This window comes from Hyperoodon ampullatus (genome assembly GCF_949752795.1).
Source record: "Hyperoodon ampullatus genome assembly, chromosome: 19".
Taxonomy (NCBI): Eukaryota; Metazoa; Chordata; class Mammalia; order Artiodactyla; family Ziphiidae; genus Hyperoodon; species Hyperoodon ampullatus.
Genome location: NC_136932.1, coordinates 10,608,082 through 10,632,573, shown reverse-complemented (window position 1 = coordinate 10,632,573; position 24,492 = coordinate 10,608,082). Strand labels below are relative to the sequence as shown.

At 56.4% G+C, this 24,492-nt stretch overlaps 2 protein-coding genes across 3 annotated transcripts in view; one reads left to right on the top strand and one right to left on the bottom strand.

The window, feature by feature from the left end:
- MARCHF10 (membrane associated ring-CH-type finger 10) overlaps positions 1 to 1,046 on the top strand; it is a gene marked incomplete at its 3' end in the record, with an annotated part of 84,873 nt that extends 83,827 nt beyond the window's left edge. The window contains exons 11-12 of the mRNA XM_079725498.1: positions 40 to 91; positions 836 to 1,046. Coding sequence (XP_079581624.1) covers positions 40 to 91; positions 836 to 1,046 — 263 coding nt within the window. The remainder of the gene's footprint in view (positions 1 to 39; positions 92 to 835) is intronic.
- Positions 1,047 to 8,255: 7,209 nt separating this feature from the next.
- MRC2 (mannose receptor C-type 2) overlaps positions 8,256 to 24,492 on the bottom strand; it is a gene marked incomplete at its 5' end in the record, with an annotated part of 52,422 nt that continues 36,185 nt past the window's right edge. Inside the window, 21 exons of one of the 2 annotated variants that reach the window (XM_079726224.1) lie at positions 8,256 to 9,609; positions 9,721 to 9,747; positions 10,217 to 10,396; positions 10,586 to 10,705; positions 11,017 to 11,166; positions 11,250 to 11,418; positions 11,544 to 11,782; positions 12,315 to 12,423; positions 12,592 to 12,755; positions 12,875 to 12,989; positions 15,494 to 15,630; positions 15,932 to 16,032; positions 16,751 to 16,818; positions 16,906 to 17,103; positions 17,472 to 17,615; positions 17,881 to 17,983; positions 19,078 to 19,220; positions 19,924 to 20,141; positions 20,790 to 20,938; positions 21,802 to 21,917; positions 23,686 to 23,793. In XM_079726224.1, the coding sequence (XP_079582350.1) occupies positions 9,386 to 9,609; positions 9,721 to 9,747; positions 10,217 to 10,396; positions 10,586 to 10,705; positions 11,017 to 11,166; positions 11,250 to 11,418; positions 11,544 to 11,782; positions 12,315 to 12,423; positions 12,592 to 12,755; positions 12,875 to 12,989; positions 15,494 to 15,630; positions 15,932 to 16,032; positions 16,751 to 16,818; positions 16,906 to 17,103; positions 17,472 to 17,615; positions 17,881 to 17,983; positions 19,078 to 19,220; positions 19,924 to 20,141; positions 20,790 to 20,938; positions 21,802 to 21,917; positions 23,686 to 23,793 (2,982 nt within the window). In that variant the 3' untranslated portion in view covers positions 8,256 to 9,385. The remainder of the gene's footprint in view (positions 9,610 to 9,720; positions 9,748 to 10,216; positions 10,397 to 10,585; positions 10,706 to 11,016; positions 11,167 to 11,249; positions 11,419 to 11,543; positions 11,783 to 12,314; positions 12,424 to 12,591; positions 12,756 to 12,874; positions 12,990 to 15,493; positions 15,631 to 15,931; positions 16,033 to 16,750; positions 16,819 to 16,905; positions 17,104 to 17,471; positions 17,616 to 17,880; positions 17,984 to 19,077; positions 19,221 to 19,923; positions 20,142 to 20,789; positions 20,939 to 21,801; positions 21,918 to 23,685; positions 23,794 to 24,492) is intronic. The other variant, XM_079726225.1, reaches the window with a different exon arrangement.

The following is a 24,492-nucleotide window of genomic DNA, read 5'->3' as shown; positions in this document are numbered from 1 at the left end:
CAACCGCTCCCCAGTTGACACGAATAACTGTCACCACAGCCACGTCCGAGTCCAGGGAGGGGAACAATGCCTCTGGCAGCCACCAGTACAGGTGTGACAGGAGTAGGCTTGAGAGCCTTCAAGCCAAAGGCTGGGCCAGAGCTCCTCCCCACCCCATACATAAAAGTCAAGGCAACTAGATTTGGGGGATAGAACAGGAGGAGTGAAAGAATGGGGGCAGCTCATGGGGCTGGGGCCTCCTTGCGGTGGAGGTAGATGCTGAGAGGGTCCAGGTAGGGATGGAGGGATGGTAATTATTCCTGCTCCCCTGCCCTTTTCACCAGTCAGAAACCGCTTCCAAGTAGTCAGGGAGCGCTCACTCAGGCCAACGGGAAAAGAAATAGACTGAGAACAAGAGTTTTCCCCAAGAACAAAGAAAAGCCCGCACCCCACCCCACATCCTCCACTCTGACCCCGCTGCCATCTCACTGCCTCTTTGCCCTCCTGCCCTCCCTCCCATCACGTGACCCTCTGTTTCCAGCCAATCTGATCTCTGAAAGACTGGGGTTCCTGTTCTCCGCACTGTTCAGGGCACTGTAGCGCACGTGCGCACGTGTGTGTGGGTAGGTGGGGGGTCACTGGGGCTGGGGGAGGAGGGGCCAGGAAAGGCAGAGGTGCCATATGCCCCTCCGTGCCAGACCCCACGGCCTGCCGCGGCTCCACAGCCTGAGAGATGCTCTTGCTTTCCAGGTTCCGAGTGGAGAGATGGGAATGAAAGTAGCATCCGTGAAAGCAACAACCGAGCGGTCTAGCAAGGGAGCTGGCCATGGAGCTGGGCGGAAACCTCTCCCCCCAGCAGCCCCCGCTACGTCCCCACATGCCTCCCTCCCTCCTCCTCTCCCCTAAAACTGAAACCAATGTGTTGGCACTTATCTTTTTCAACCTCCTGCCACCTTCTTGGGGTCTGGCTTGAGCATCTACAGACGGCACCAGCGACCAGCCTAGTCCCAGACAGCACAGACCAAGAGACCTCAGGCGGGCCCTGTGGCCTCAGGTCCCCCTGCTGAGGGCACCCATTCAGACCTCACTCCACCCTGCATAGAATCAGTAAACCGACTTTGTTCACCCAGCTTCGTTTTGTGCTCATTCCAGTCTCCTCATTCCACTTCTCCTTGCTCCCCACCATCACTGCCACGAGGGACGACACATCCTGGGGCCCCACAGGCAGGGACAGGCTAGCTGGCCAGCCACCCTCTGTAGGTGCCCGCTTAAGAAGTTTTGGTACATGGACTCCACACTTCTCTCCTAATTATGTCTTAGGGCCCAAAGACCAGATCAAGAGTTAGGATGCAAAAAGGGCAGAGAATTTAGGAAGAAAAGTGTGTGTGTGTGTGTGTGTGTGTGTGTGTGTGTGTGTGTGTGTGTGTGTGTGTGTGTGTGTGTGTGTGTGTGTGTGTGTGTGTGTGTGTGTGTGTGTGTGTCAGAGAGAGAGAGAGAGGAACAAAGATAGGTCAAAAAATAAATAAAAGGTGGAGGGAATGAACTGCTGATACCTGCAAAAACATTACACTAAGTGAAAGAAGCCAGACACGAAAGACTGCATACTGTATGATTCTACTGAAATGCAATTTCTAGAAAAGGTACAACTACAGAGACAGAGCAGTGGTTGCTGGGGGTTGGGGAGAGGAGTGGAGACTGACTGCACAAGGGCTCGAGGGGACTTTCTGGGGTGATGAAGGGGTTCTGAAAGCTGGTCCGCGGTCATGTTCACACAACTGGATGCATTTACTGACGCTCATTGAACTGTGCGCTTAACATGGGCGAACTCTGTGGTATAATTGTAAAATATGCCTCAGTAGATTTGAGAAAGGGTGAGAGAGAGAGGGAAAAAGGTGAAAGGAAGAGGAAGACGGGCTTCCCATCCCACCTTCAAGACCCGCCCCTCTCAGACCAGGAGTGACCATTGAAGATGTTGCTGCCAAGGGGGTCCCCCACATAAATTATGATGCCAGTAGGGTTCAGGAAAGCTAGCCTTGAATTACATCAAAATCTTGTCCCACTTCTCTGAACTGTTCCACAGTTAGACAGAGACTCAGGGACCGCAAACAAGTAGATTCCACCAAGATCCAAGATCCAAAAGCCAAACAAAGGGGCATCTTTGAATGTGAATAGAGCCTAGAAGAGCCACTCAAGTTGAAAATATCTCCATGCTGTACCCAAAATTCCTAAAGCCTCAGGTTCCTCCGTTCACAAATGGAGCCCCAAGCCCTGATCATTCTATGAGAAAATGGGTCTTTTTTTTTTTTGCGGTACGCGGGCCTCTCACTGTTGTGGCCTCTCCCGTTGTGGAGCACAGGCTCCAGACACGCAGGCTCAGCGGCCATGGCTCACGGGCCCAGCCGCTCCACGGCATGTGGGATCTTCCCGGACCAGGGCCCGAACCGGTGTCCCCTGCATCAGCAGGCAGACTCTCAACCACTGCGCCACCAGGGAAGCCCCTGGGTCTTTATTTTTAACCGAACTTTAAGGGTGACTGAAGATAAAAGATCTGTCCAGGAGCCAATACTGAGAAACATCTAAGAAGGGACAATGCATATTTAAAAAATAAGGTTTATAGAGAGCTTGATGGAATTTGAGGCAGTCGGGTAAACATTCTGACAGGCCAAACCCCCAGTAAGATGTGGCAGGGTTTGAGGCAGCTACCCTGAGACCGTTACAGGTTTACATCAGTCAATGTTGGGCTTTGGGAAACTATATGAAGGATTTACGCACGCAAGCAGGAGTGCCTCCTGTGAGGTCTGGGTGGGGAGAGATGCAACAGAACAGACATCTACCTGCACCATCAATTCAACATCACTGCAGCCCAGGGATCTGCCGGTGGGGCTTCTCATGGCCCGAGGTGCCCTAAGGACCAAGTCTCATTTATTAAAAGACAGTGATGAAAAGGGCTATCTCCCCCGCTCTATAACTGGCTAAATATTGCCAGAACCTATCAGAGGTTGAGTCACACTGGATAGGACACAGGGTCTTTCTAAGCCTTTGGCTCTTTAGGCAGTTTTACCAACCATTAACTATGTGCTATGTTGTGAGGACACAGGAAAAATGCATGATGCCCATCTTCTTGGAGCTCAGTCTTACTGGGGCAGCAGGACATATACAGAAAAAGTCAAATTGAGGTGACAGGAGCCCACATGTGCCACTTAAAGAGCACTTCCTAGGAGCTGAGCCTGGGGATAAGCATTTTATATTTATCTTTAATCCGCACAATAAGCCTATGAGGCAGATATTAGTAACCCCGTGTTACATGAGAGGAAACGCATATTAGGGTTCTCCAGAGAAACAGAGCTAATAGGATATAGAGAGAGATATAAAAGAGATTTATTATGACGGATTGGCTCACATGATTATGGAGTCTGAGGAGTCCCACAATCTGCCATCTGCAAGCTGAGGACCCAGGGAAGCCAGTGATGTGGTTCCAGTTCAAACCTGGGCCTGAGAACCAGGGGAGCCAAGAGTAATGAATCCTGGTCCAAGTCCCAAGGCCCGAGAACCAGAAGTGCTGAGGGCAGGAGAAGATGGATGGCCTAGCTCAACAGAGAAAGTAGGCCCTTACTCTCCCTTTTTGTTCTATTCAGGCCCTCTATGCCCACCCTCACTGGGGAGGGCGATCTTCTTTACTCAGTTTATTGATTCAAATGCTAATCTCCTCCAGAAACACCCTCACAGACCCGCCCAGAAATAATGATTTACCAGCTATCTGGGCATCATTTAGCCCAGTCAAGTTGACACAGAAATTAAACCATCATGAAACCTAACCTCAGGGAAGTTAAGTGATGCCCCCAAGTTTATAGGGTGAAGTCAGTCTACTGGCCAAGGCCATGCTCCCGGCCTGCCCGAAAGAGAGGGCAACATCCCTGACCAGCCCAGGAAGTCAGGGGAATAGGTGGTCCCCAAAGCCAAGGGGTGCAGAAAAGGGCCTTGAAGGATGGTGGAGCCCAGGCAAGCAGAGGGGTGGTGGAGAGAAGGGAAACAGGGAGCTCCCACAGACGAAGGGCATGGCGGGAGCAACCAGCTAGAATGGGGTTGCTGGGCAGGGGAGCTGGGGAGCCCCCAGGCCAGGTCAGGGAGCTGAGGGTCCACACATAGGCAGCAGGGAGCCACCAAAAGCCACCAACCCAGGCAGGTGAGATGAAGAAGAGCCGGCAGGAGGAGAGAGAGGAGAGCACGCTGTTGCTGCAGTGCCTTGGGGTGAGTTGACTCCCACTGGGGAGGTGAGTGGGAGCTTTAAAATATCCATAATAGTGTAAATGTCTAGTATATGCACCAAGGCCCCACTTCATTTCTATGCCTACTACACAATTCTCCATTTTTTTTGGCTGCACCACGCTGCACGTCAGTCCCCGACCAGGGTTCGAACCCGTACCCCCTGCGGTGGAAGCGCAGAGTCTCAACCACTGGACCGCCAGGGAAGTCCCCATTCTATGCAAGGCTATGCATAGTATCCCGCAGTCCGACCCCAGCCCGGGGTACCCAGGTGTCCCTCCCCCACTGCCTCGGGAAGGGAGGCCCCAGAAGAAGGAAAGGAAAGAGGCCACTCAGCCCTTATACTCAAAATAGGCTTCTGAAACTCGGCAGAGATGTCTCAGATTGAGACAAAGTTCTTGAGCCTCAGAGGCTGACTGTAAGATCACAGTGGGGTTCTCTCCAGTTGCCCGCCCCCCAACCTTTTTATAGAGCAGGGAGGGTGGAGGAGAAGTGGCATGGCAGGTCCTTCCCCTCTCTGTGCCTGTTTTCTCTTCTGTAAAGGGGGACAGTAGCACCCAGCTGATGATGTGTTCAGAGGATAAAATGAGTTAATTCATGGTAGGAATTAGTCAGAACAAGTCCCAGAGAGAGATACAGACGGGCCTCCTGCATAAGCTAGCAGGGCCATGCAATGACTGAGGGCCAGATCCCCAGACACCCCACAAGACCTCAGAACTTAGAGGTGCTGGGCAGGAAAGAAAAAAAAGCCGACTGGACTAGAAAACCTGAGCTGACCAGGATTTCCCTGAAATGGCTAAAACTACAGTCCTGCCATCGGCCAATATCAGAAGCCAGTTAATTTTTTTGCATTGACTGCCAGCAACGAATCCACTTCAAGGGGGAAACGCCTGCTTGCTGCTTCGCCCCTTTCCTTTCTCAAGGGCTGGCACCCCGCCTGCTTTTCTGGACAAGGATTGAGATCTGCAGCTGCAGCAGGTCGATGCTCAGGGGGAGTCAAGTCTGAAGTCAGCCTTCCCTGGGCTTCTTGGCAGCCCTGACCCATGAGATAAAGGCCTGAACATCTGGGCACTTTCATCTCATGCTGGTCTTGCTTGAGGCCCCTCCATGTTCCCTCCATCTCCTTTCCCTTTCCCTTTCCTCCCCCTTCCTGCTTGCCTTTCTTGGGGTTCTCCCTCCAGATGCAATTCTTTACCTTGTCCCTGCAACAGACTCCAGCCCTAGTGCTCAAGGTGGCTTGGCAGGGCCCGGCCAGCCCCGTTCCCCGAGAGCCGTGTGATGTGGCTGGCCGACTCACCCCGCGGCCTTGCAGCACTGCCCGCTGCGCCAGGCCAGCTCTGCCAGGACACCTGGGAGGAAGCCAACTCTGGCTTGACAAGGAGAGGTTGTGAGAATGCCTGACACCGTTCTCTGGAGAGCGGCCCGTTCGCCCATTCATTCATGGATTCAGCGAGCTGTCATGGCATCCAGGTGGCCAGAGCTGAGCTGGTTTAGCCCCGCAAGTGCAGGTTGGGCTCAGTGCCTGGGACACAGTGCCCTTTGCCCAGGCCTCTGGGGCTGGGTCTCAAGGCATCAAAGATGGAATGCAGAGGAGGTGCTTAACGCTTATTACATTGAAATGAGCAAAAAGAAAGGAGTTTCTGCCACATACTCTACCAGAACCAGCACTGGCCTGGGGCCAGAGGCAGATGGCCCAGGGCCCAGAGCCTTCCTCCTGTCCTACAGACAGAGAGCTGCCCGGAGTCTCCCTGCCCTCTTCTGGGCAGGCAGGAGCCCGCAAGCAGAACAAGGTCTACGGGGAGCCCCCAGGTGCATGTGAAACTGTTTAAAATGCTTTTGGGTGGGGTTCAGGGCTCTGGTGAGGACTAAAGCCACCCGAGGGAAGGAGAGAGGAGTGGGGACAGGTATTTCTGGCGTGATTTAACCTCTGGACACACACCAGCTACTGCCCTCACTATCTGGGTTCTCACTCTCTCAGCTGCTCCTCCCACCCAGAGCCCATGCCCCTGCCTTCACCCCTGGGCTTTTCTTCTCTCTCAGGGCAAAGGTCAGCTGCCAGCTTCCCAGGGGGCTTCTGCCCAGCGTGGCTCCCTGCAGCCTGGTCAGGCGACCTTTGAGCTGTGGCTAATGGCAGGGCACTTAACTCACAAAGGGAGCTGTTCCCCAGTTTGGAGAACTAAACACTTCAGGGTGAAGTGGATTAATCATTCAGGACCCAGGGGCTTCCCTGGTGGTCCAGTGGTTAGGACTTCACCTTCCAATGCAGGGGGTGCAGGTTCAATCCCTGGTGGGGGAGCTAGGATCCCACATGCCTTGTAGCCAAAAAACCAAAACATAAAACAGAAGCAATATTGTAACAACAACAAAAAAAAAATCACTGGGGCTTCCCTGGTGGCAGAGTGGTTGAGAATCCGCCTGCTAATTCAGGGGACACGGGTTTGAGCCCTGGTCCGGGAAGATCCCACATGCCACGGAGCAACTAAGCCCGTGTGCCACAACTACTGAGCCTGCGCTCTAGAGCCCGCGAGCCACAACTACTGAGCCCGCATGCTGCAACTATGGAAGCCCGTGCACCTCGAGCCCGTGCTCCGCAATGAGAAGCCACCGCAATGAGAAGCCCGCGCATTGCAACGAAGGGTAGACCCCGCTTGCCTTAACTAGAGAAAGCCCGCGCGCAGCAGCGAAAACCCAACAGCCCCCCCCCCAAAATAAATGTTATTAAAAAGAAAATCATTAAGGACCCGCCACAGGATTGGGGCTCCCGCCCTGAAGCTGACCAGGCCCCTCCATGTTTCCTGCTGCTGCTGCAGAGACAGAAGAGCTGGATGGAGGAGGGCCTCGGGCTTGGCCTCAGAAAACTCAGGAGCTCACAAACCCTCCCTCAGGGCTCCCCGACTCAGTAAATGGCACCCCGTTTACCCTGCTGTCCAGGCCAAAAGCTTTGGACTTCTCAATGTGTATCTCTTTTATATCATTTGGGTTAGGCTTTGAACAATGTGACAGTATTACCTATTCAGAAAATTATAAACTTTAAAAAAAAAAATCACGAACAAGGCAAAAATGCACGTGCACACATGTGCACAGAATCTTACCATTTGCTGCAGTCCCGATCCAAAGCACCATCTGAAAAGGTCAGACTAGCTGTTCCCACTGACTTCCTGCTCTGCTTAACATCCACACTCCCTACCACTGCCCTCAAGGCCTCGGGCAATCAGGCCCCGCCCCGCTGCCCTGCCCCCACCACCTCCTTCAGGTGCCAGTCTCACTGCCTCTGGTGAGATCCTCCCCAGCCACCCCGTCCAAACTGGCCCTCACGTAGCCCCCTTGGCCTGTGTTAGGCCTCCTCACGGCACGTAGCGTGACCTGGCATGGTTGACCGACCTGGGCTGGCAGGGCCTTCTCTCTGTTCGTGGCTCTGTCTCCAGCTCAAACGCCCTGAATCATTGGGTAGATGAGTGAAGGTGGGCAGGGGGGAGGTCCTGTGATCCACTGCCCCGCCGCCTGCCGGTTCCAGAGCCCATGCTCCCCCGGGACGAAGGTGCACTCGCTTTCTCGAACCTCAAATGCAGGTCTGACGGCTGCCTTGGAAGGATGGTGCTGTGCGTCCCCCACCCCTGGCTGACCTGGGCGCCTCACACGCTCCCCTGCGAGCTGCAGCCCAAAAACAGCAGTAACAGCTGACGCTTATGGGGCAATTACTGCACGAGCACGAAGGCGCCGACTGCTTTGCACAGGTGATCTCATTTAACCCTCAGACAACCTTAAAGGAACCCTAGGAGATGAGTCCTGTTCTCCCGTCTTACACATTGAAAGGTGAGCCAAGTTGCACAAGCTCACACTGCTGTCCGGCAGCTCCAGAGCCCTCAACCCTCACACATATCCCCAGGAACAGAGAGAAGGGTGTGGTCCTGGGGCCCCGAGATAGAGGCAAAATGGATGCAAGCCCCCCAAAATGACATTTATCTTGAAAAGATATGAAGGACAAGGCTCACAGCAGGACAGAGCAGGAACCCTTCTCTCTCAAGCCTCTTAAAGGTGTTTTATTTGTTTGCTTTTCTTTTTTCTCTTTTTTAAAACAATAATGGCACATTAAAAAAATTAAGAACTACAAAAAAGGACCATGTCTTCGAGTCCATGTTCACATTGTCCTGGGTCGCAGCACCAGGACTGGTGATTCCTGCTGGGATTCGGCCTCTTGGAAAGGTGCTGGGTGGCTTGGCTCCACCCGCATGGGGCCACTCGGGGGACTCAGGCGCTCTTCTTCTGGGCCCCACTAGAGGGCATCCCTGGGCTCTCGCTTCTGAAGCCCCCAGGACCCTGGCCAAACACCACCTCTCTCTCCAAACTAGAGCCAGGAGCTGGAAACGTTAGGGAACTTATTTTGGTCCCCACAGGGGACTCTTTAGGGACACAGCCCTCCCCCGACCGGCAGGAGATGACACCCCAGCTCAGCCTGGTCACCCCCAGGAGGTCCGGGTGTCTCTCCCCTGTCCTGTCTCCAGCCCAGCTGACGCCACAGTGATGCTCTTGTTCTCCATCCGGCCCAGGCCCTCCTGCCATGTCCCATGGCCACCCCAGCAGGCACAGGAGTGACAAATGCTCGGCCCCCTCAGCCGACCCCCACCAAGAGCAAGAGGGCTCCCCAAACCCCAGGGCCCTGGCTCAGAAGGGAGGGCTGGGTGACAAGGGGGGCAGGGAGGGAAAGGAGCTGGCGTGAGGGGCTCAGAGCTGAGGCTGCCAGGGAAGGAGAGAAGCAACAGAGGCCGGCTGAGGGCTCAGGGGAGGTTCCTCAGACTCTGCAGCGAGCAGCAGGGCCTGGGGCCTGGGGCACAGGCCTGGGCAGGCGGGCCTGGGGAGGAAGAGGCAGGAAGAGGCTCCCGTCCTGCCTCTCGTTACCATGGGGGCACAGGCCTGGGTGACAAGACCTTAAGACCCCCCCCAAAGGGAAACGCCACGCTGCACTCAGCCAGGTCTCAGCCCAGCCCTCGTGGGAGGGAGGGACCCCACCAGCCCCGGCCCTGCCAGCCCCAGCTCCCCACAGCAGCTCCCAAGGGCACCCCTCCACGGGCCGACGGGACTGTAGCTGGTGGGCGGCCCGGCGGACCCAGCTCCTCCTGCCCCGGCCCCGCCCACGCCCTCGGCTCTATTCCTGCTGCTCGTTCATCTCCATGTCGGACACCAGGATGTTCTTCTCAGTGGCCTCGCCGGGGCCGGAGGAGCTGCGGCTGTAGCGGGCGCCCTCGAAAGCCCCACGCTCGACGCTCTGTCGCCGCCGGTAGAGGATCAGGGCCGCCGTCAGCAGGGCCAGGAGCAGGAGCACCGCCATCAGCACCACCACCAGGGCCGCAGGGCTCCCCGGGAGGGCTGCTGCAGCAAGAAGAACCCCCGCTCAGAAGCCCCGCTATGGCACCCACTGCCCGGAACGAGGTGGGGGGGGGGAGGAGGAGAGGGCTAGTCTCAGCCCTGCCTGTGACTCACCTGATGGGGAGAAGCTGCTCTCCTCAGCTGTGACAGAGGAGGGACCAGTTAATGACAGTAGCAGTGATAATATAATAATAATAAGCAAACATGTAAGAACATTTTCTGCAGGCCCAGACACTTCATTTGCTCATTTAATCCTCTTATAGGTACTCTTATTACCCCATTTTACATATGTGTAAACTGAAGCCACAGAGTTTGAATGACTTACCCAAGGTCACAGAGTTGGCAAATGGTTTGGCCTGGGCTTGAACCCCATCCCTACCTTTAACCACTACAAAATGACGGGTTTGCTGTCTAGTTTGGAAATGTGCAGCGAGGCCCAGTCCTACAGACTAATTAATCCCAGGGGAAGGTCCCGGCGGGCCCCAGGCCTGTCTGTCTATTCTCTCCCATCCACTGCATTGTCTGCAAAACGAGAAGCAGTCGGGGCCCCAGCCAGCACCAGATGCCTGGGGGTGGCAGGAAGCCGCGGGTGTGCCTGCCGGGCGCTCACCTCGAGGGAGTTTGCAGACGACACCCATGGTGATGTTGGTGCAGGCGCCTGGGCGCCACAGCCCGCTGCTGCTCTGGATCCAGTAGCAGCTGTTGTGGCTCAGCATGCTGGGGCCCAGGCCCGGGGGCCCCCAGTTGGAGTAGTTCACAGCTGTGTTGTCCTGCCAGACCAGGGTACCTCCTGTGGGAAGAAGGCACTGAGGGGGCATTGCGGGGGCGGGTAACAAACTGGAGCAGGTGGGAGAGAGCAGCCCTGTTCTAGAACCAACTCCCACCCTCCTCAGGCCCTCACCTCCGCCAGGCCCCGGTGGAGGGCAGCGCCCCTGCAGCCTGAGGCCTCCCCATCCTGATCCTACACACAGGGACCCACCTTTGGGGTTGAAGTTCATGCCCAGCCAGGCACCCCGACTCTGGCCCTCAGAGCTCTGCAGATGCTCCCAGACAAACACGTTCTCCATCTCATCCAGGATGGACAGGACCACCCCACCCTCTGGACACAAAGGAGGCTCACGTCAGGGCAGACGGGTCTCCCCGGGGTAGCAGAGCCCCCCAGAGAGGCCCCCGCCCTCCTCCCTGGCAGCCAGAGGCGAGGATGGCGTGGAGCTGTGCGTGGACGGAAGGGGGTTATAGTCACACACGTTATGTCACGGGTGGTCTGTGCGTGTTGCAACGTGAGGGGCACTTATGTGTGAGTGCTGCCGACAGGTAGACCGCAGCACGGGGACTGCATTCACAGGGGCTTTGAGTGTCCACGAGAGGGGTGGCCACCTGGAATGCCCACATATGGCCCGCCCGGCCCACCTCTCTGGCAGCGCTGCAGCGCCTCCTTGTGGCCCAGCAGCAGCTCCATGTGGAAGGAGTAGCAGTGCTCCCGGAAGGGAATCCACGCCGAGTCCGCCAGCCCCTGGGGACAGCTGCCGTGGTAGCTTATTCTTCGGGGAGGAGGGGGCCCTATGGGGGTGCAGGATTGAGAAAGTGGACCAGGGTCGGCCTACCCCCGGCCCACCCCTCGGCCCCAGCGGGTGGGCACTCACCTCTGTTAACTCCACACACAGCCCCCTGCAACTTGGTGTCACAGCTGGTGGTGCGCCAGGCCCCATCCATGTCCACGTAGGCGCAGCCCCCCGGGTACTGGGGCTCCCAGTCCTGCCAGCTCACATAGCTCAGCGGCTCCTCCGAGACCCAGGAGTACCGCCGGGAGCCCTGGGCACAGACAGCCATCAGGGTGGGAGGAAGGGGACCAGCCGGGGTGGGGGGAGCAGGTAAGGCACGGGGTTAGGGGGAGGCAGGGAGGGAAATCAGGGGAGTGGGCCCAGCCCGGTGCCCACCTCCTCACTGGCCAGCCCGATCCAGAGTGGCGTGCGCAGCCCTCGGGCAGCCTGCGTGAGGAAGGCCTGGGTGTAGGGGTCGGGCACGTGCGCCAGGCTGGCGTTGCGGCTCTCACACAGCAGGAGGGCGTCGTGCCAGCGCAGCGGCTTCTGCAGCAGCCGGAAGGTGCCGTTGAGGTAGGAGAGCTCAGTGCCCGGGGCAGGGAGCGATGCTGCTGGGCATGGGCTCAGGGAGGGGTCTACAGGGAAGGGGGCAGGGCTCAGGCCGGGCTCTGCCCCCATCACCCCATCCCCAGGCATGAGGCCGGGAGGGGGGAGCGCCGGACATCAGGCAGAGATCAACTCTCCTCCGGGCACAGTGCTTGGCTCAGTGTCGGTCACTGCTGCTATTAACAACAATACGTTCTTACTAATAAAGGAATGAGCAACCTAGAGCTCGACCACGAATCCAGGGCAGAGGGACCCCTGCACGGAGCTGCAGGGGCCTCAGACACAGAACCTCAGGGCCCCTGCCACCAGGCATGCCCAGTGTCTAGCTCTCCCTGGGCAGCCCTCCAAACCCCAAACCTTCCTCCTGAGACCCCTTGGTGCTCACTGCCTTTCCCTCTGATTGGCACCTGGCCTTTCTGCCCATCTGCTTCCCAAGCAGACTAGACTCTGGGGGTGGCCCCAGGGGCCCTCTGAGGTCAGGGACCATGTCTCATTCCTCCTGGCATGGCCCACGGAATCTAGTCCCGGGCTGGGGTTTCCAGGTTCCCCGGTGACACGTACCCGTGCCCTTCTGGCAGATGAAGCCGTGTGTCTCCTCCGCGCAGGTCCGATCGTCCCAGCGGCCAGTGAAGTGAGCTGAGGGGCTGTGCAGGACCACCGCACAGCTGGTCTGGGGGGAAGGAGTTGCTCAGGGGAGCCCCGGCAGCTGCCCGTTTGTGCCACTGCCCCCAGAAGGCTATACTATGAGCAAAGAGGCTGGAAGGGGGTCCCCAGGCAAGCACTGCAGGGCAGGGTGGGGGTGGAGGGCAAAGGAGAGAGTGGGGAGGGGCTTCCTCACCGGTATGTTGCCACTGGGGGCAGGGCTAGGGCCAGAGGGCTCCCCAGGGGCCCAGTTGGTGTACCGCAGAGGCTCCTGCTCTACCCACTGGAAGTCCCTCTGTGAGGCATGGAGGCCAATCCAAAGGTCAAAGGTCACATTGGGCAGGCTGGCTGTGATGAATGCTACAGTCCCCCAGAAGAGAGAGTGATGAGCGACAGGGCAGTCCCCTCCTCACTCTGCTCTAGCCCTCTGGGGGCATGGTGTCAGAGGATCATGGGGCCTCCCCATGGGCTGGCCCTACCTTGCTCTAAGGACGTTGCAATGGTGACCAGCTGGGCCTCTTGCTGTTCACAGGAGAACTGTGCCTCTGACCACTTCACCCGGTCCTGGGGGTCCTGGCCCTGGATTCGGTAACACTGTGGGGCGGAGGGGGAGGCATGGCATCCTGCTCCACCTCCCTGTCCCACACACCCAGAAACTCCGCTGCGGAGCCGCCGCAGGCCCTGGGGAGGCTTGGGGGCTGTGAGAGAAAAACATGAGAACCAGGACATCTGTGTCTCCTTGACCAAGGCTCCGGCACCCTCTCAACCAGGCACAGCGGATTCACATACACTTGCCTGCACTCTGGGGAATTTTTAAGTGGGAAGATTTCTCCGGGCCACCAAATGCTCTACTACTTATGTCGGCACCGCCTGGGCCATGCCTGGGGACAAGGTCTGGCTGGCTCTCAGCTTAGCATACTCCCAAGGCTTTTGACAGCGTTACTGTATCATTACAATGACGCTAACAACTTAAGAAAGGGACCGATTACATATATAAAATATATTTTGTTTTAAATTAGGTGGAAGAAGTCATAATAAGCTTTTGGAAAAATTTAACGACACGGGGAAATCCTGAAAATATAATACTGAGAAAGAAAAACCGGCTACAAAATTGTGTTATTTAGTATAATCTCAATTACATGGAAAAAGTCAGGAAGTGAGTAACAAATATTGATAGTGGTCACCTCTGGAGAGTATGGATGAGTTTTAGTTTCATTTTTTCTGTTTTTTTCCCCAAGATGTTAATAATACATGTCTTACTCTTTTTTTTTTTTAACGCAGAAAAGGTGTAATATTTGCTTGGATATTCTGAAGACAGTGAGAGCTCCAGGACACTGTGGGCGGGCTGCAAGCCAACGTATGACAAAGATTTATGGATTATGTTATCTAGTGTTAACTAATTTAATCCTCACAATAGGGGTTAAGTGGTCTTACAATGTCCTGCAAAGAAGGCATGGATCGAAGCTTATACTAATGATGCCAGCGTAAACCACAAGGAAATAGCGCCCTTCTCTTTCTGGGGTAAGCGCTTTCAGCCACTAGGTAAAAACAATGAAGGTCTAATCAGGTCTGATGAATGAGCCCCAGGGTCAGGAAGTAACCACTTTTGGAAAGAAACTCACACTCTAGAGGGAACATTTTGAAAACGTATTTAGATGCATATCCATTCTAATTCATTTTATTGTCTCAAACTTTCCTAGCTGCACACTCAAAACACTTGGGAAGAGAATTTTCTAAATGTTGTTTTTAAAAAATCTTCCAAGGATTTTTTTTAAACTCTCTTGATCAGCTCTTCTGATTAGTTTATAAGGCAGATTCGTTTAAATGCAGAAACTGACCGATTTTTAAACAAAAATCTTTGTTTAATTGGTAGAAGGACTGGAAAATAGGGAGAAGGACTTAGAAAGCCCAGCCAATGATGGATGACCTTTTTTCATCTTGATCTATTTGTCTTCGTGAGGTAATCTTTCCGTCTACAACAACCCTTCAATCCATGTTTTAAAATAATTTGAACTTCAGGGAATTTCCTGGCGGCCCAGTGGTTAAGATTCTGTGCTTCCAATGCAGGGGACGTGGGTTCGATCCCTTGTCGGGAAACTAAGATCCCACATGCCACATGGCCGAAAAAAAAAAAAAATTGAACTTCAAACAAGACCCGTGAAGTCTGAATCACAAAGCATCAAACCAAGATTTTTTCAAATAATGAAGTATATGCAATCACTTTGCTCTTATCAAAATTATTTAAATAGTAATAATTATTATAATTGATAAATTTTGAGTGAGCACAAAAGTTTTTTCATACCCCTAAAAGGAAAATTTTGAAAACTTAAAAATACTATTTAAAAATCTCGGGCTTCCCTGGTGGCGCAGTGGTTGAGAGTCCGTCTGCCGATGCAGGGGACACGGGTTCGTGCCCCGGTCCGGGAAGATCCCATGTGCCGTGGAGCAGCTGGGCCCGTGAGCCACGGCCACTGAGCCTGCGCGTCCGGAGCCTGTGCTCCGCAACGGGAGGGGCCACAACAGTGAGAGGCCCGCGTACCGCAAAAAAAAAAATCTCTAGCTCATGCTTTATGTTGTTTTGTTCTTGTGTATATTTAACTATATATGACGTCAGTCACCTTAGTATGTAAGTAAATATATATTTACGTACACACACATATGTAATGCACACATACGTACTTTGTATGTTCAACATTTTAATAGGAGTTCATTATCAAGGTGTTTGGGGACTTCCCTGGTGGTCCAGTGGTTAAGACTCTGCGCTCCCAATGTCAGGGGCACGGGTCTGATCCCTGGTCGGGGAACTAAGATCTCGCAGGCTGCACTGTGCCTCCAAAAAAATAAAAAAAAAAAACAAGCAGATGTTTGGCGACCGGGATCTAGGAAACTCACCAAACTATATGGGCAACCTCATTCCCTGGTGAATGAGAAGGTGTTACTACGCTGAGTTAGTTTCCAAGGAGTCTGGCCCTGGCACTGGGGCCATGCAGAAGAGAGGGTGGTGGGTACAGGCAAGAGGCCATGACTTTGATGCTGCCAAAGGGTGAGGACTCCTGAGGCTCAGCCTTCGCCTTGGGTGCCCCCTCTCCACCTCCTACCTTGTTGAGGAACTGGCTCCAGCCAGGGGGGCAGCCACCTGTGGGTGGTGGGTCTGGGGGCTGCTGCTCTCTGGTGCTGTTGCTGCGCTTGCAGATGTAGGGCAAGGCTGTCATGCACCTCTGGTCCCCCCACTCCTCTGCAGAAAGAGAAGAGCAGTCACCCCGAGGGCAGGGCATGGCTGCCAGCACCCTGGCCTCATGCCCTGAGAGGAGGTGGGGCTGGGGCTCAGGTCTCTGTGTCCAGCTCTGAACTCAAGTCCTCTGTGGCTGCTGGATCACAGGGACAGGCCCTCCCCTCTCTGGGTCTAGCCCTTCTTGGGTTGTGGGAACAGAGAGAATGAGAAGAGACCTAGGGCCCCTGCGCAGGCTCACCTCACTGCCCCCAACACCCACCCTCCCCTCAGCTTCTGCACCCTCTCTGCCCCACCTTGTGCTCACCTCGGCTGGCCATCATGTACACGCACTTCTTGTCCTTGCCGATGGGCCGAGGCTTGCCGGGTGCCCAGGAGATGAAGTTTATAACGGAACCATCTGTCCATCTGCAATGGCACCGAGCGGGGATGACTCCAGCACTGGGCACCGTGCTCCCCTGTATGCAGCAATGAGGGGGCAGGGACCAGAGCCCAACACCAGGGGCTCAGTGGCCGTAGGCTGAGGAGTGGGGCTACTGAGCTCAGTGCAGCTAGAACCCAAGGACCTGGCGCCTCCAGGTAAGGGCCAGCCTTCCTGGGCATCCATTTCTCTAACTAGAAAAGAAGTCTAAAGATCCCAGAGCAGGGGTCCAAGGGCAGCGCTATGCTCAGACACCCACGTGCTCCTGGCCTTCACACATGCCTCACACATGGTAGGTGGGCCGTGAATACAAAGAGGCCCCTCTGGACCATCCTATGTTCTTGCCCATGTCCTGAGGGGACCTTATTCATGAGTGACCCCAGCATAATAGTGAGCTGCCATTATTTAGTGCCCGATAAGGTGCTGGATGCCATGCTAAGGATTCACATACCTCATTTCTAATTCTCACAATGATCCTACCAGGCAGGCCTCATTTCATTTTCAGGTGAGAAAACCGAGGCCCAGAAAGGTTAACTCACTTGCTCAAGACCACATAGCCAGTGGAGGGCAGGGCTGGATTCAAATCCAAATCTGTCTGTCTCTGTATGCTGTGCCGCCTGCCTACCTCCAGCCTGGGTTGAGGGTAGCCATCCACGCATGCGCCCCGCTGCCCATCCACACCCGCTGCCCTGCCAGGGCTCCCACCTGAAGCGCCCGTTGCTCTCTGAAGTATGCAGGCCGATCCACCAGTGCTGCTCTTGGCCCCGAGAAAACTAGGGGAAGCCGGGCAGGCAGGTGAGGGTTGGCAGGCCCTTTCCCTGGCTCCCGGGCCTGCCCTCCCTGCTCGCTAGCCTGCCCACCTTCTGCAGGTTGTGCCCCAGGAAGTCCAGCTCCGCCTGGCTGTGCACGGAGACCAGCTCGGCCAGGAACCACGTGCATATGCGCTGTGCCTGCGCCCACGTGGAGTGGTGCTCGAAGAACTTATACTCCGCCTCCTGGAAACGCAGCCATTCCCGTCGGCCTGCGGGGGCGGAGGGGGCGTGGGGATGGAGGCCAGGCTGGGGCTGTCTGCCCGCCCAGCCCAAGGAGGACAAGGCGGGTCCAGGGCAGCCAAGGCAGGCGGGCTTGCGAGCCCATCCGACCTGGGCCAGTAGGGTGCCCCCATCACCTTTCCCTCGGCTCAAGCCCCTAAGCCCCTTCGTTCGGTCCTGGCCAGGCCCTGCCCAGGAGGTGACGCCCCTTCCCCCCTCCGGGCCGCCGTGGGGAGCGGGGTGCCTCACCTGGCGGGCTGCTGCCGTCAGGCTCCCGCACGTCCGCGCCTATGGGGACAACAGGGACAGAGACGCTGCAGGGAAAGGGGACCCTCCCCTGGACCCCCGCCCCCTCCGCCCTTTGTCCCATGCCCGGTCCGCCAGCGCCGCCCCACCCAACCTCGAGGGATCTTGCAGATCCAGTCCAACTGCGTCTCGCACTGCATGGCTACCCACTGCAGGGAGGCCAGGTCGAGCACTGCACAGCCCCGGATGTCGTCATCGTCGTGCCGGCTCCGGTCGAAATTGTGGTAAGAGAACTGATGAGGTCGGAAGGGGAGAGGGGTTTCGGGCACCAGGCGCAGGCTGCACCCACCCCCAGAACAGACCAACCAGAGACCTGGCATAAGCTAGGAACCCCCAACCTGGGCTAGACGGTCCCCACCCCCTTTCCCTTACCCGCCAGCTCTGGCCAGAGGCGCTGCCTCTACCAAACCTCGCGCACCTCCAAAAGACCACGCCCACATCCAAACCTCGCCCGCCCAGGCTCCGCCCACCTGCCCCGCCTCCTCCAGGCCCCCTCACCCCTAGTCCATCGCTCCAGCGCCAGCTCTGCCCCGCTCCGGGGTCTCGACGGTTCAGGCCGATCCAGAACCAGTGCTGCTCGTGGATCTCAGGCTCTGACTCACTTTAGCACAACCCGGGGGTGAAGACAGAAGACATGGGGATGAGAGTTATAGAGGCCCCTTGCGGTTGTGACCTGGGCAGTCCCAAGGACCTGGGGCCTCTCGATCTGGGCTTCACACTCACCGGGCAAAACACCGTTGGGGCCACCCTTAAAAAGGTCTCCCCAAAGAGAACTGGGCTAGCTGGGCCAGGCACTGCGCTCACTGCGGGCAGGTGGCCTGGCTCCCTTCCCTTGCTTCCCTTTGGGTGGGGTTTGCCCTGCCAGCAAGACTGCAGGCTTTCACATTAGGCAGCCGATGGGGGTGGTGCATAGACCTGGGGCCGTGGAATCAGATACACCTGGATTCCGGTCCTGGGTCACCCAGGGACCAGCTCTGTGACCTTGGGTAAATAACCCAACCTCTCTAACAGCCCGCAAGGGATAATGTCTACTTAGGATTGAGAAGAGTCTTGAATGTGGATTAAATGTTTAGTGCAGTACCTGGTACATGGTGAGAAGCAAATGACACGAGCTATTATAATTACTAGTCAAATAATGTAATTGTGCTGTTTGCTGGGAGGAGATACCCCTGGAATTAAGATGTCAGGAAGCCTGGATCCATTTGGATTTTTCCCAAGGCTAAGGGGCTGTAGGGCTGTATGTCATAGGGACCCACAGGACAGAGACGGGGATCTGAAGGGACCCCGCGGGCAGATGCTCACTTTTGTAGCCTTTCTATTCCTGTCTCTCAGAAAAAGCTGTTTATTGAGAAAGTGTGGGCTATTATGGGATGGTGTAGGGTTGTAGGAGGGGGCGCTCACTTGGATCAGCTTGGAGATTTTGCCATGGAGAAGGAGGGATGGTGAGGGCGGTTACTTGTGTAAAAGTCTGTGAGTCTCAGGGGGTGTTGCTGGCTCTGGTGAGCAACCCAGGGTCTCCGACTCCAGGGAGACCAGGGTTACTTGAGGGGGGGTCAGGATGGCCCTGGCATTAGTAGCAGATGCACAGGTCATTCCAAGCCCTGGAACCGACCGCCCTGGGGTCGCCTTCACCCTGCCCAGCAAAAGCAAGAGCCCAACTCATGTGCACATGGGCCACCGCCCCAGGCTCAGTACCCGAAGATCTTGTTAAGCATATTGGCCACAAAGTGCTCCTCCTCATAGCTGGCCAGGCTCAACAGCTGGGCCCCCAGCTCCTGGCAGGCCCTCTGGGCTTGGACCCAGCTCTTCTTGTCCTGCAGCCGCTCTGCGCTGAACACCTGCAGGGGCAGAGTCCAAGCTGTTCCCCAGCCCAGCTCCCCACGGGACACCTGCCCTCCTAGGACATGAGTGGGGAAGGGGTCTGGGGCCTCACTGGATAATCCTGCTCATCAGAGAGGGAGCCCCAGGGGAGGGAAACTGGCACAGCCATCTCCCAGAGATGGTCCCCCTAACCAGCGGGGCAATCAGAGCTCTTATCCCAGCAGAGCCACAGTTTGCTGTGGGCAAGTCCCTTCCCCTCCCTGGACTTCAGCTTCTTCCTGTAATTAAAAGACCCTGGACTACCTCAGTGGCTCCCAAACCCTGCAGGGTTTAAAAACACAGATTACCAAGCCCCACTACAACCCACTGAATCCTAATCTCCATAGTGACAGCCTGGAAGATTTGTTTAAATCGGGCTCCCCAGGCAATTCTAAAGAGCAGCCAGCCTGGCCCCAACATTTGGGAACCTCCGCAACCAATGGTCTCTGTGGGTTTTTCAATTCCTCAAATATTTATTGAGCACCTACTAGGCACCAGGCCTCAGATGCCACTGACAAAAGGGTTTCAACAGAAAGTACCTCTGTCTGTTGTCTGTAAGTTTCTCCGGGGCCCGCCTGCCTGGATCATGGCTGGATCCCACTGGGGCCACCCACCCTGCCAGGGATGCTGCCTCTTTGCTCTTGTTTCTCTCCCCCGACTCCAGGCCAACAGGCTGCCTACCTTATAGCAGTGCCGGAGTTTGGGGTCTGAGCCCCAGCCCTGGGGGCAGGCGCCGGTGAGGCTGGGTGTGGGGTCTGGCCCAGGCAGCTCAGGCGTCACTGGCGTGCCCAGGCTCTGCCGGCAGATGTAGCGAGCCCGGAACGACGTGCAATTCTTCACCTCCCACAGCCCCATGGCGCTGCCTGTGGCCAGGGCCACGCAGCCCCCACGGCTGTACCCTGGAGGAGAGAGAAGGGAGACCCACATGCTGAAGAGGACTCACCACTCCTCCCTCATATCCCCGAGGGGCACCACCACGGCCCTCGCACTGGGAATCAGCTTAGCCCTATCTCTGCGGGGACATGCTCTGTGGAGTCGGGGCCCAGTGGGGAAGAAGGAAATGGGGGCAGAGGCCTAGCTCTATGTTTGCTCCTGTGAGACCTTAGGCAACTTGTTTAACCTCTCTGAGCCTGTTTCATCATCTGCCTCATCAGGTTCTTGAAAAGGTTAAAAAAGACGATGACTTTAAAATGGTAATAGTAGTAGCGAACACTTGTATGCTCACTACTCTAAGGGCTTTACATGTATTAACCCATTCAAGCCTCAGGTCAACCCTGTAAGGAAAGTACTATTATCCCCAATGGACAGATGAGGAAACTGAGGCTCAAAGATGCACAGCTAATAAACTGCACAGTCAAGATCTGAGCCGGGCAGTTTGGCTCCAGAGCCTGTCCTCCTATAACCACATCACCACATTGTACGAATGATCTGTTTCCTATGAAGCTCTGGGTCTCGGTGGTGGCAGGGCTGGTCCACCGCGGCCTCCTGGCTTCACCAAGGAAAGTCCAAGAAGTGGGCTGAGCGGGCGCTGTGGAGGAGGAGCTCACCAGGCTGGTCCCGGTTCCAGTGGGTGTACATGACCTCATCCCCGCTGAGCCAGCGAAAGGAGCCGGTGAAGTTGAGGTCCTGCAGGGCCGTCCAGAAGTACTCGCCATCCCAGTTGTAGATGAGGCTGCTGACAAAGGCCTGCTCGAACCTGTGGGAGAGAGGCTGGTCGAGGCAGGGAGCTCGGCCCTCACCACTCCCTGGGCTACAGGCCAGACGCCCTGCTCCAGGAGCCTGGGTGCTGCACCCAATCAGAAACTTGCTCAGGGGGCTCCCCGGGTGGCGCAATGGTTAATAATCTGCCTGCCAACATAGGGGACAAGGGTTCGAGCCCTAGTCAGGGAAGATCCCACATGCCGCAGAGCAACTAAGCCCATGAGCCACAACTACTGAGCCTGCGCTCTACAGGCCGCGAGCCACAACTAGGGAAGCCTGCGTGCCACAACTACTGAAGCCCGCGCGCCTAGAGCCCGTGCTCCACAACAAGAGAAGCCACTACAATGAGAAGCCCGCCCACCGCAACAAAGAGTAGCCCCTGCTCGCTGTAACTAGAGAAAACCCGCGCACAGCAATGAAGACCCAATGCAGCCAAAAATAAATAAAATTAATTAAATTAATTTTAAAAAATTAAGAAATGCTTTAAACAAGAAACTTGCTCAGGGAAGTGGGGACCCCTGGGGACCCTGCAGCTGACACACAGCAACCCAGCCCCCCTGCTGCTGTCCTCACCTCCATGCCTTGCTGAGGAGAAAGAAAACCAGACACAGCCAAGGTCTCTTTGGGGCATCCAGCCCACAGCTATGCCTGTTCCTGCCCCTGCCCAGGACCTGTCCCATGCTGGGGTCGCTTAATAAACAGGAGTCATTCTGGTGACAATATTAGAAAAAGGCCCTGGAGGCTCTTGAAGCTCAAAGGACTCGAGTCCCTCTGCACTTGATGGCAGGATGCTGCCCCGTTTGGAGGAGGGACCACATTAGGCCAGGACATAGGGGAGGGCTGGTCCCTCTCCTGTACCTGTTGGTGATGGTGACCAGCTGAGAGCCGTGGTCGGTGCACAGGCGCCGGGCCTCACTGTAGGTCACCTGGTCCTCTCCCAGCCAGTAGCAGGATGGGCTGTGCCACGTCCAACCCTGGCTCAAGAGAGTGGGCAGAAAAGGGGTGTCTGGGGGGAGGACTCTCCTCTCACCCATAAATCCTGGGGTGCAGGTGCCATCAGTGGCACCACTGAATTTTCTGCAGGCTTGGGCACAGAACAGAGGGGACTGGTTTGACACCAGAGCCGGCTCTTCCTGTGCTGTGTTCTGCACCTTGTCACGCCACACTCCCCTCCCTACTGTTACCCACAACTGCCAGGCCCGGGGTGTAAGCACGGCCCACGGGTGGCTGATTGGGAGACAGCCAGTCACCCGGCCTGTGGCCTGGCCAAGAAAGATGAGTGGCCCACCGGATTCCTCTCTTGGGTGTTTGAACCAGGAGACGCAGTGGGAAAACTGCCAGTTGGCTGGGAAACCAGAGCCAAAAAGCTGGGAGAGCTGCCAGGATGTGGAGGGGGCTGGGTAATCCTCAGGGGCCCGGAAAAGCTGGAGTACACAGAGGATGCGCCTGGCCCGCGAGCAGGGGGGACAGACCCTCGGTGAGGGGCAGCAAAGCTGCGGAAGAGAGACCACCCCTCCTACACGGCTGGCTCGCTACCCCCGCCCCCATGAGGCCGGGGAGGCTTCACCCCACCGACCCCTTGTCCCCTGGGCCACCCTGAGGGCCTCTCTGCTCTTGCCTTGCAGGTGAGGACCTGAGGCTCAGAATTACGTGGCTTGATTTTGTACAGACAGTGCAGGCGGAGCCCAGACCGGAACCCACACCACAGAGGTTGCGTCTGTCCCTGCCACAGGCCTGCTCCTCCTAAGATGACACCAGGTGCCTGCCAGGGCCTCTGCCTCCAGGAAGCCTTCAAGTGGGATCCCTGGGGGTGGGGGCTGGAGCTTGGGAGAGAGAGCGAGGCAGCCCCCAGGGCAGGAACGAGCGCAGAGGAGAAAGTGGCGTGTGTGTGTGTGTGTGTATGCATGTGCATGTGTGTGTGTACATACGTGTACGTGTGCATGTGTATTATGTGTGTTTATGTGTATGTGTACATGTATTTGTGTGTGTATTATGTGTTTATGTGTGTTTATGTGTGTGTGTCTATGTGCGTATGTGTGTATGTGAGCGTGGCCTCTGCAGATGGAGCCGCCAGGGGCCAAAACACCAAGCGGCCTTGATGAGCAGCCTCCCCATGTGTGTCCACACTGCTCACACCCCTGCTCCTCTGGGGGCGGCGAGGGGTGGGGCGGGCGGGCGGCTGGACGAGGGAAACAGATCCATCGCCCACCCTCACCCTCTTTCATACCTTCAACCTCCCCCGCGCCCCCGGCTGATTCATTCCCCCCATTCAGTCCTAATCCCTTCCCTCCCTGGGGCTAGAGCCCAGGGACGGAGACACAGGATGGCCCCATTCCTCCTGAGGAGACAGACAAGCACACGCTGTACCAGCAAGTGAGGTGGGAAAACGGGGCTGGGGTGCACAGAGGGCCAGGGTCTCCCCAGCAGCCTCCACTCAGGGGATGACTGAACCAGACTGGGGGGCCCGCCCACCGCCACCTCCGGGTTCTCCGTGGCTTTCCATGGAGGGGGGCTCAGGGCTAGGGGTGGCGGGGGAGCTCTGCTTCTTCCCAACAGCTTCTCCCCCCCACCCCACCTCATCCAACATCACTCCTCCTGGGACGGAGAAGTTTGGAGAGCGGAGGAGGGGGCATGCCGAGGAAGGGACGATGCCATGGGAGGCTGCGGGCTTCCACCTGCCCTCCTGCCCCTGGGAGCCCCTCTGGTTGGCCTCACCCGGGGCAGCTCCAGAAGCACCCTCACCTTCCGGCAGCCATGGTCCTCCTCAGCGGCCCCCTGGCTCAGCTGGCCTGCTTTCTTGCAGATGGATGGCAGGGACTGGTTACAGGGACTGTCATTCCAGCGACCTTCCTAGGGACACAGGGTAAGGGGGAGTCTCAATCTATCTCCCCCAAATCTCCCAAACCCCTTCAGTGAACCTGGTTTCCAGACCTGGCCGTGCCTCTGACTTGCTGTGTGATTCTGAGCAAGAAGCTTGACCTCTCTGTGCTCTAGGCTGGAAAATGGGGGGGAGCAGGATTAGTGCTACAAGCCTCACAGGGCTGATGAGAGCACACAGAGTTGATGTGCAAGTGCCTCGAAACTTCGACAAGCACCGTCTAAATGGAAAGAGGTGCTCTTTTAAATTACTTACAGCTCATTTCATAAACATCAAGGACAAGCTGGCTAAGACTGTTAGCAGGACAAATGAGATTCCCAGTTCGGCAAGACGTCCAGCCAGTACCTGCAGATCCAAGGTGAGCAGGGGCCGTGTGCCCAGACCCTCACCTCAGCTGATGCAGCTGAAGAGGAACTTAGTCCTCGGCCCCTCCTAACTGCCTTAGCCCTCCTGTGTCCAGGGCACCCAGCCAGCAGTTTTTGTCTGCCTTGAGCTGCATCTGGAGGGCAGAGGTGTTCATATGTCCCAGCCCCCAGGAGAATGCCTGGCACATAGCAGATGCTCAATAAATAATTGTTCATAAAGTTTTAAATAGCATCCTCTAAGCCAGATGTCTCCACAGTCGCTGGCACTGTTGGCTGTATCTCACGGCAGAATGTCCTGTCTCTGGA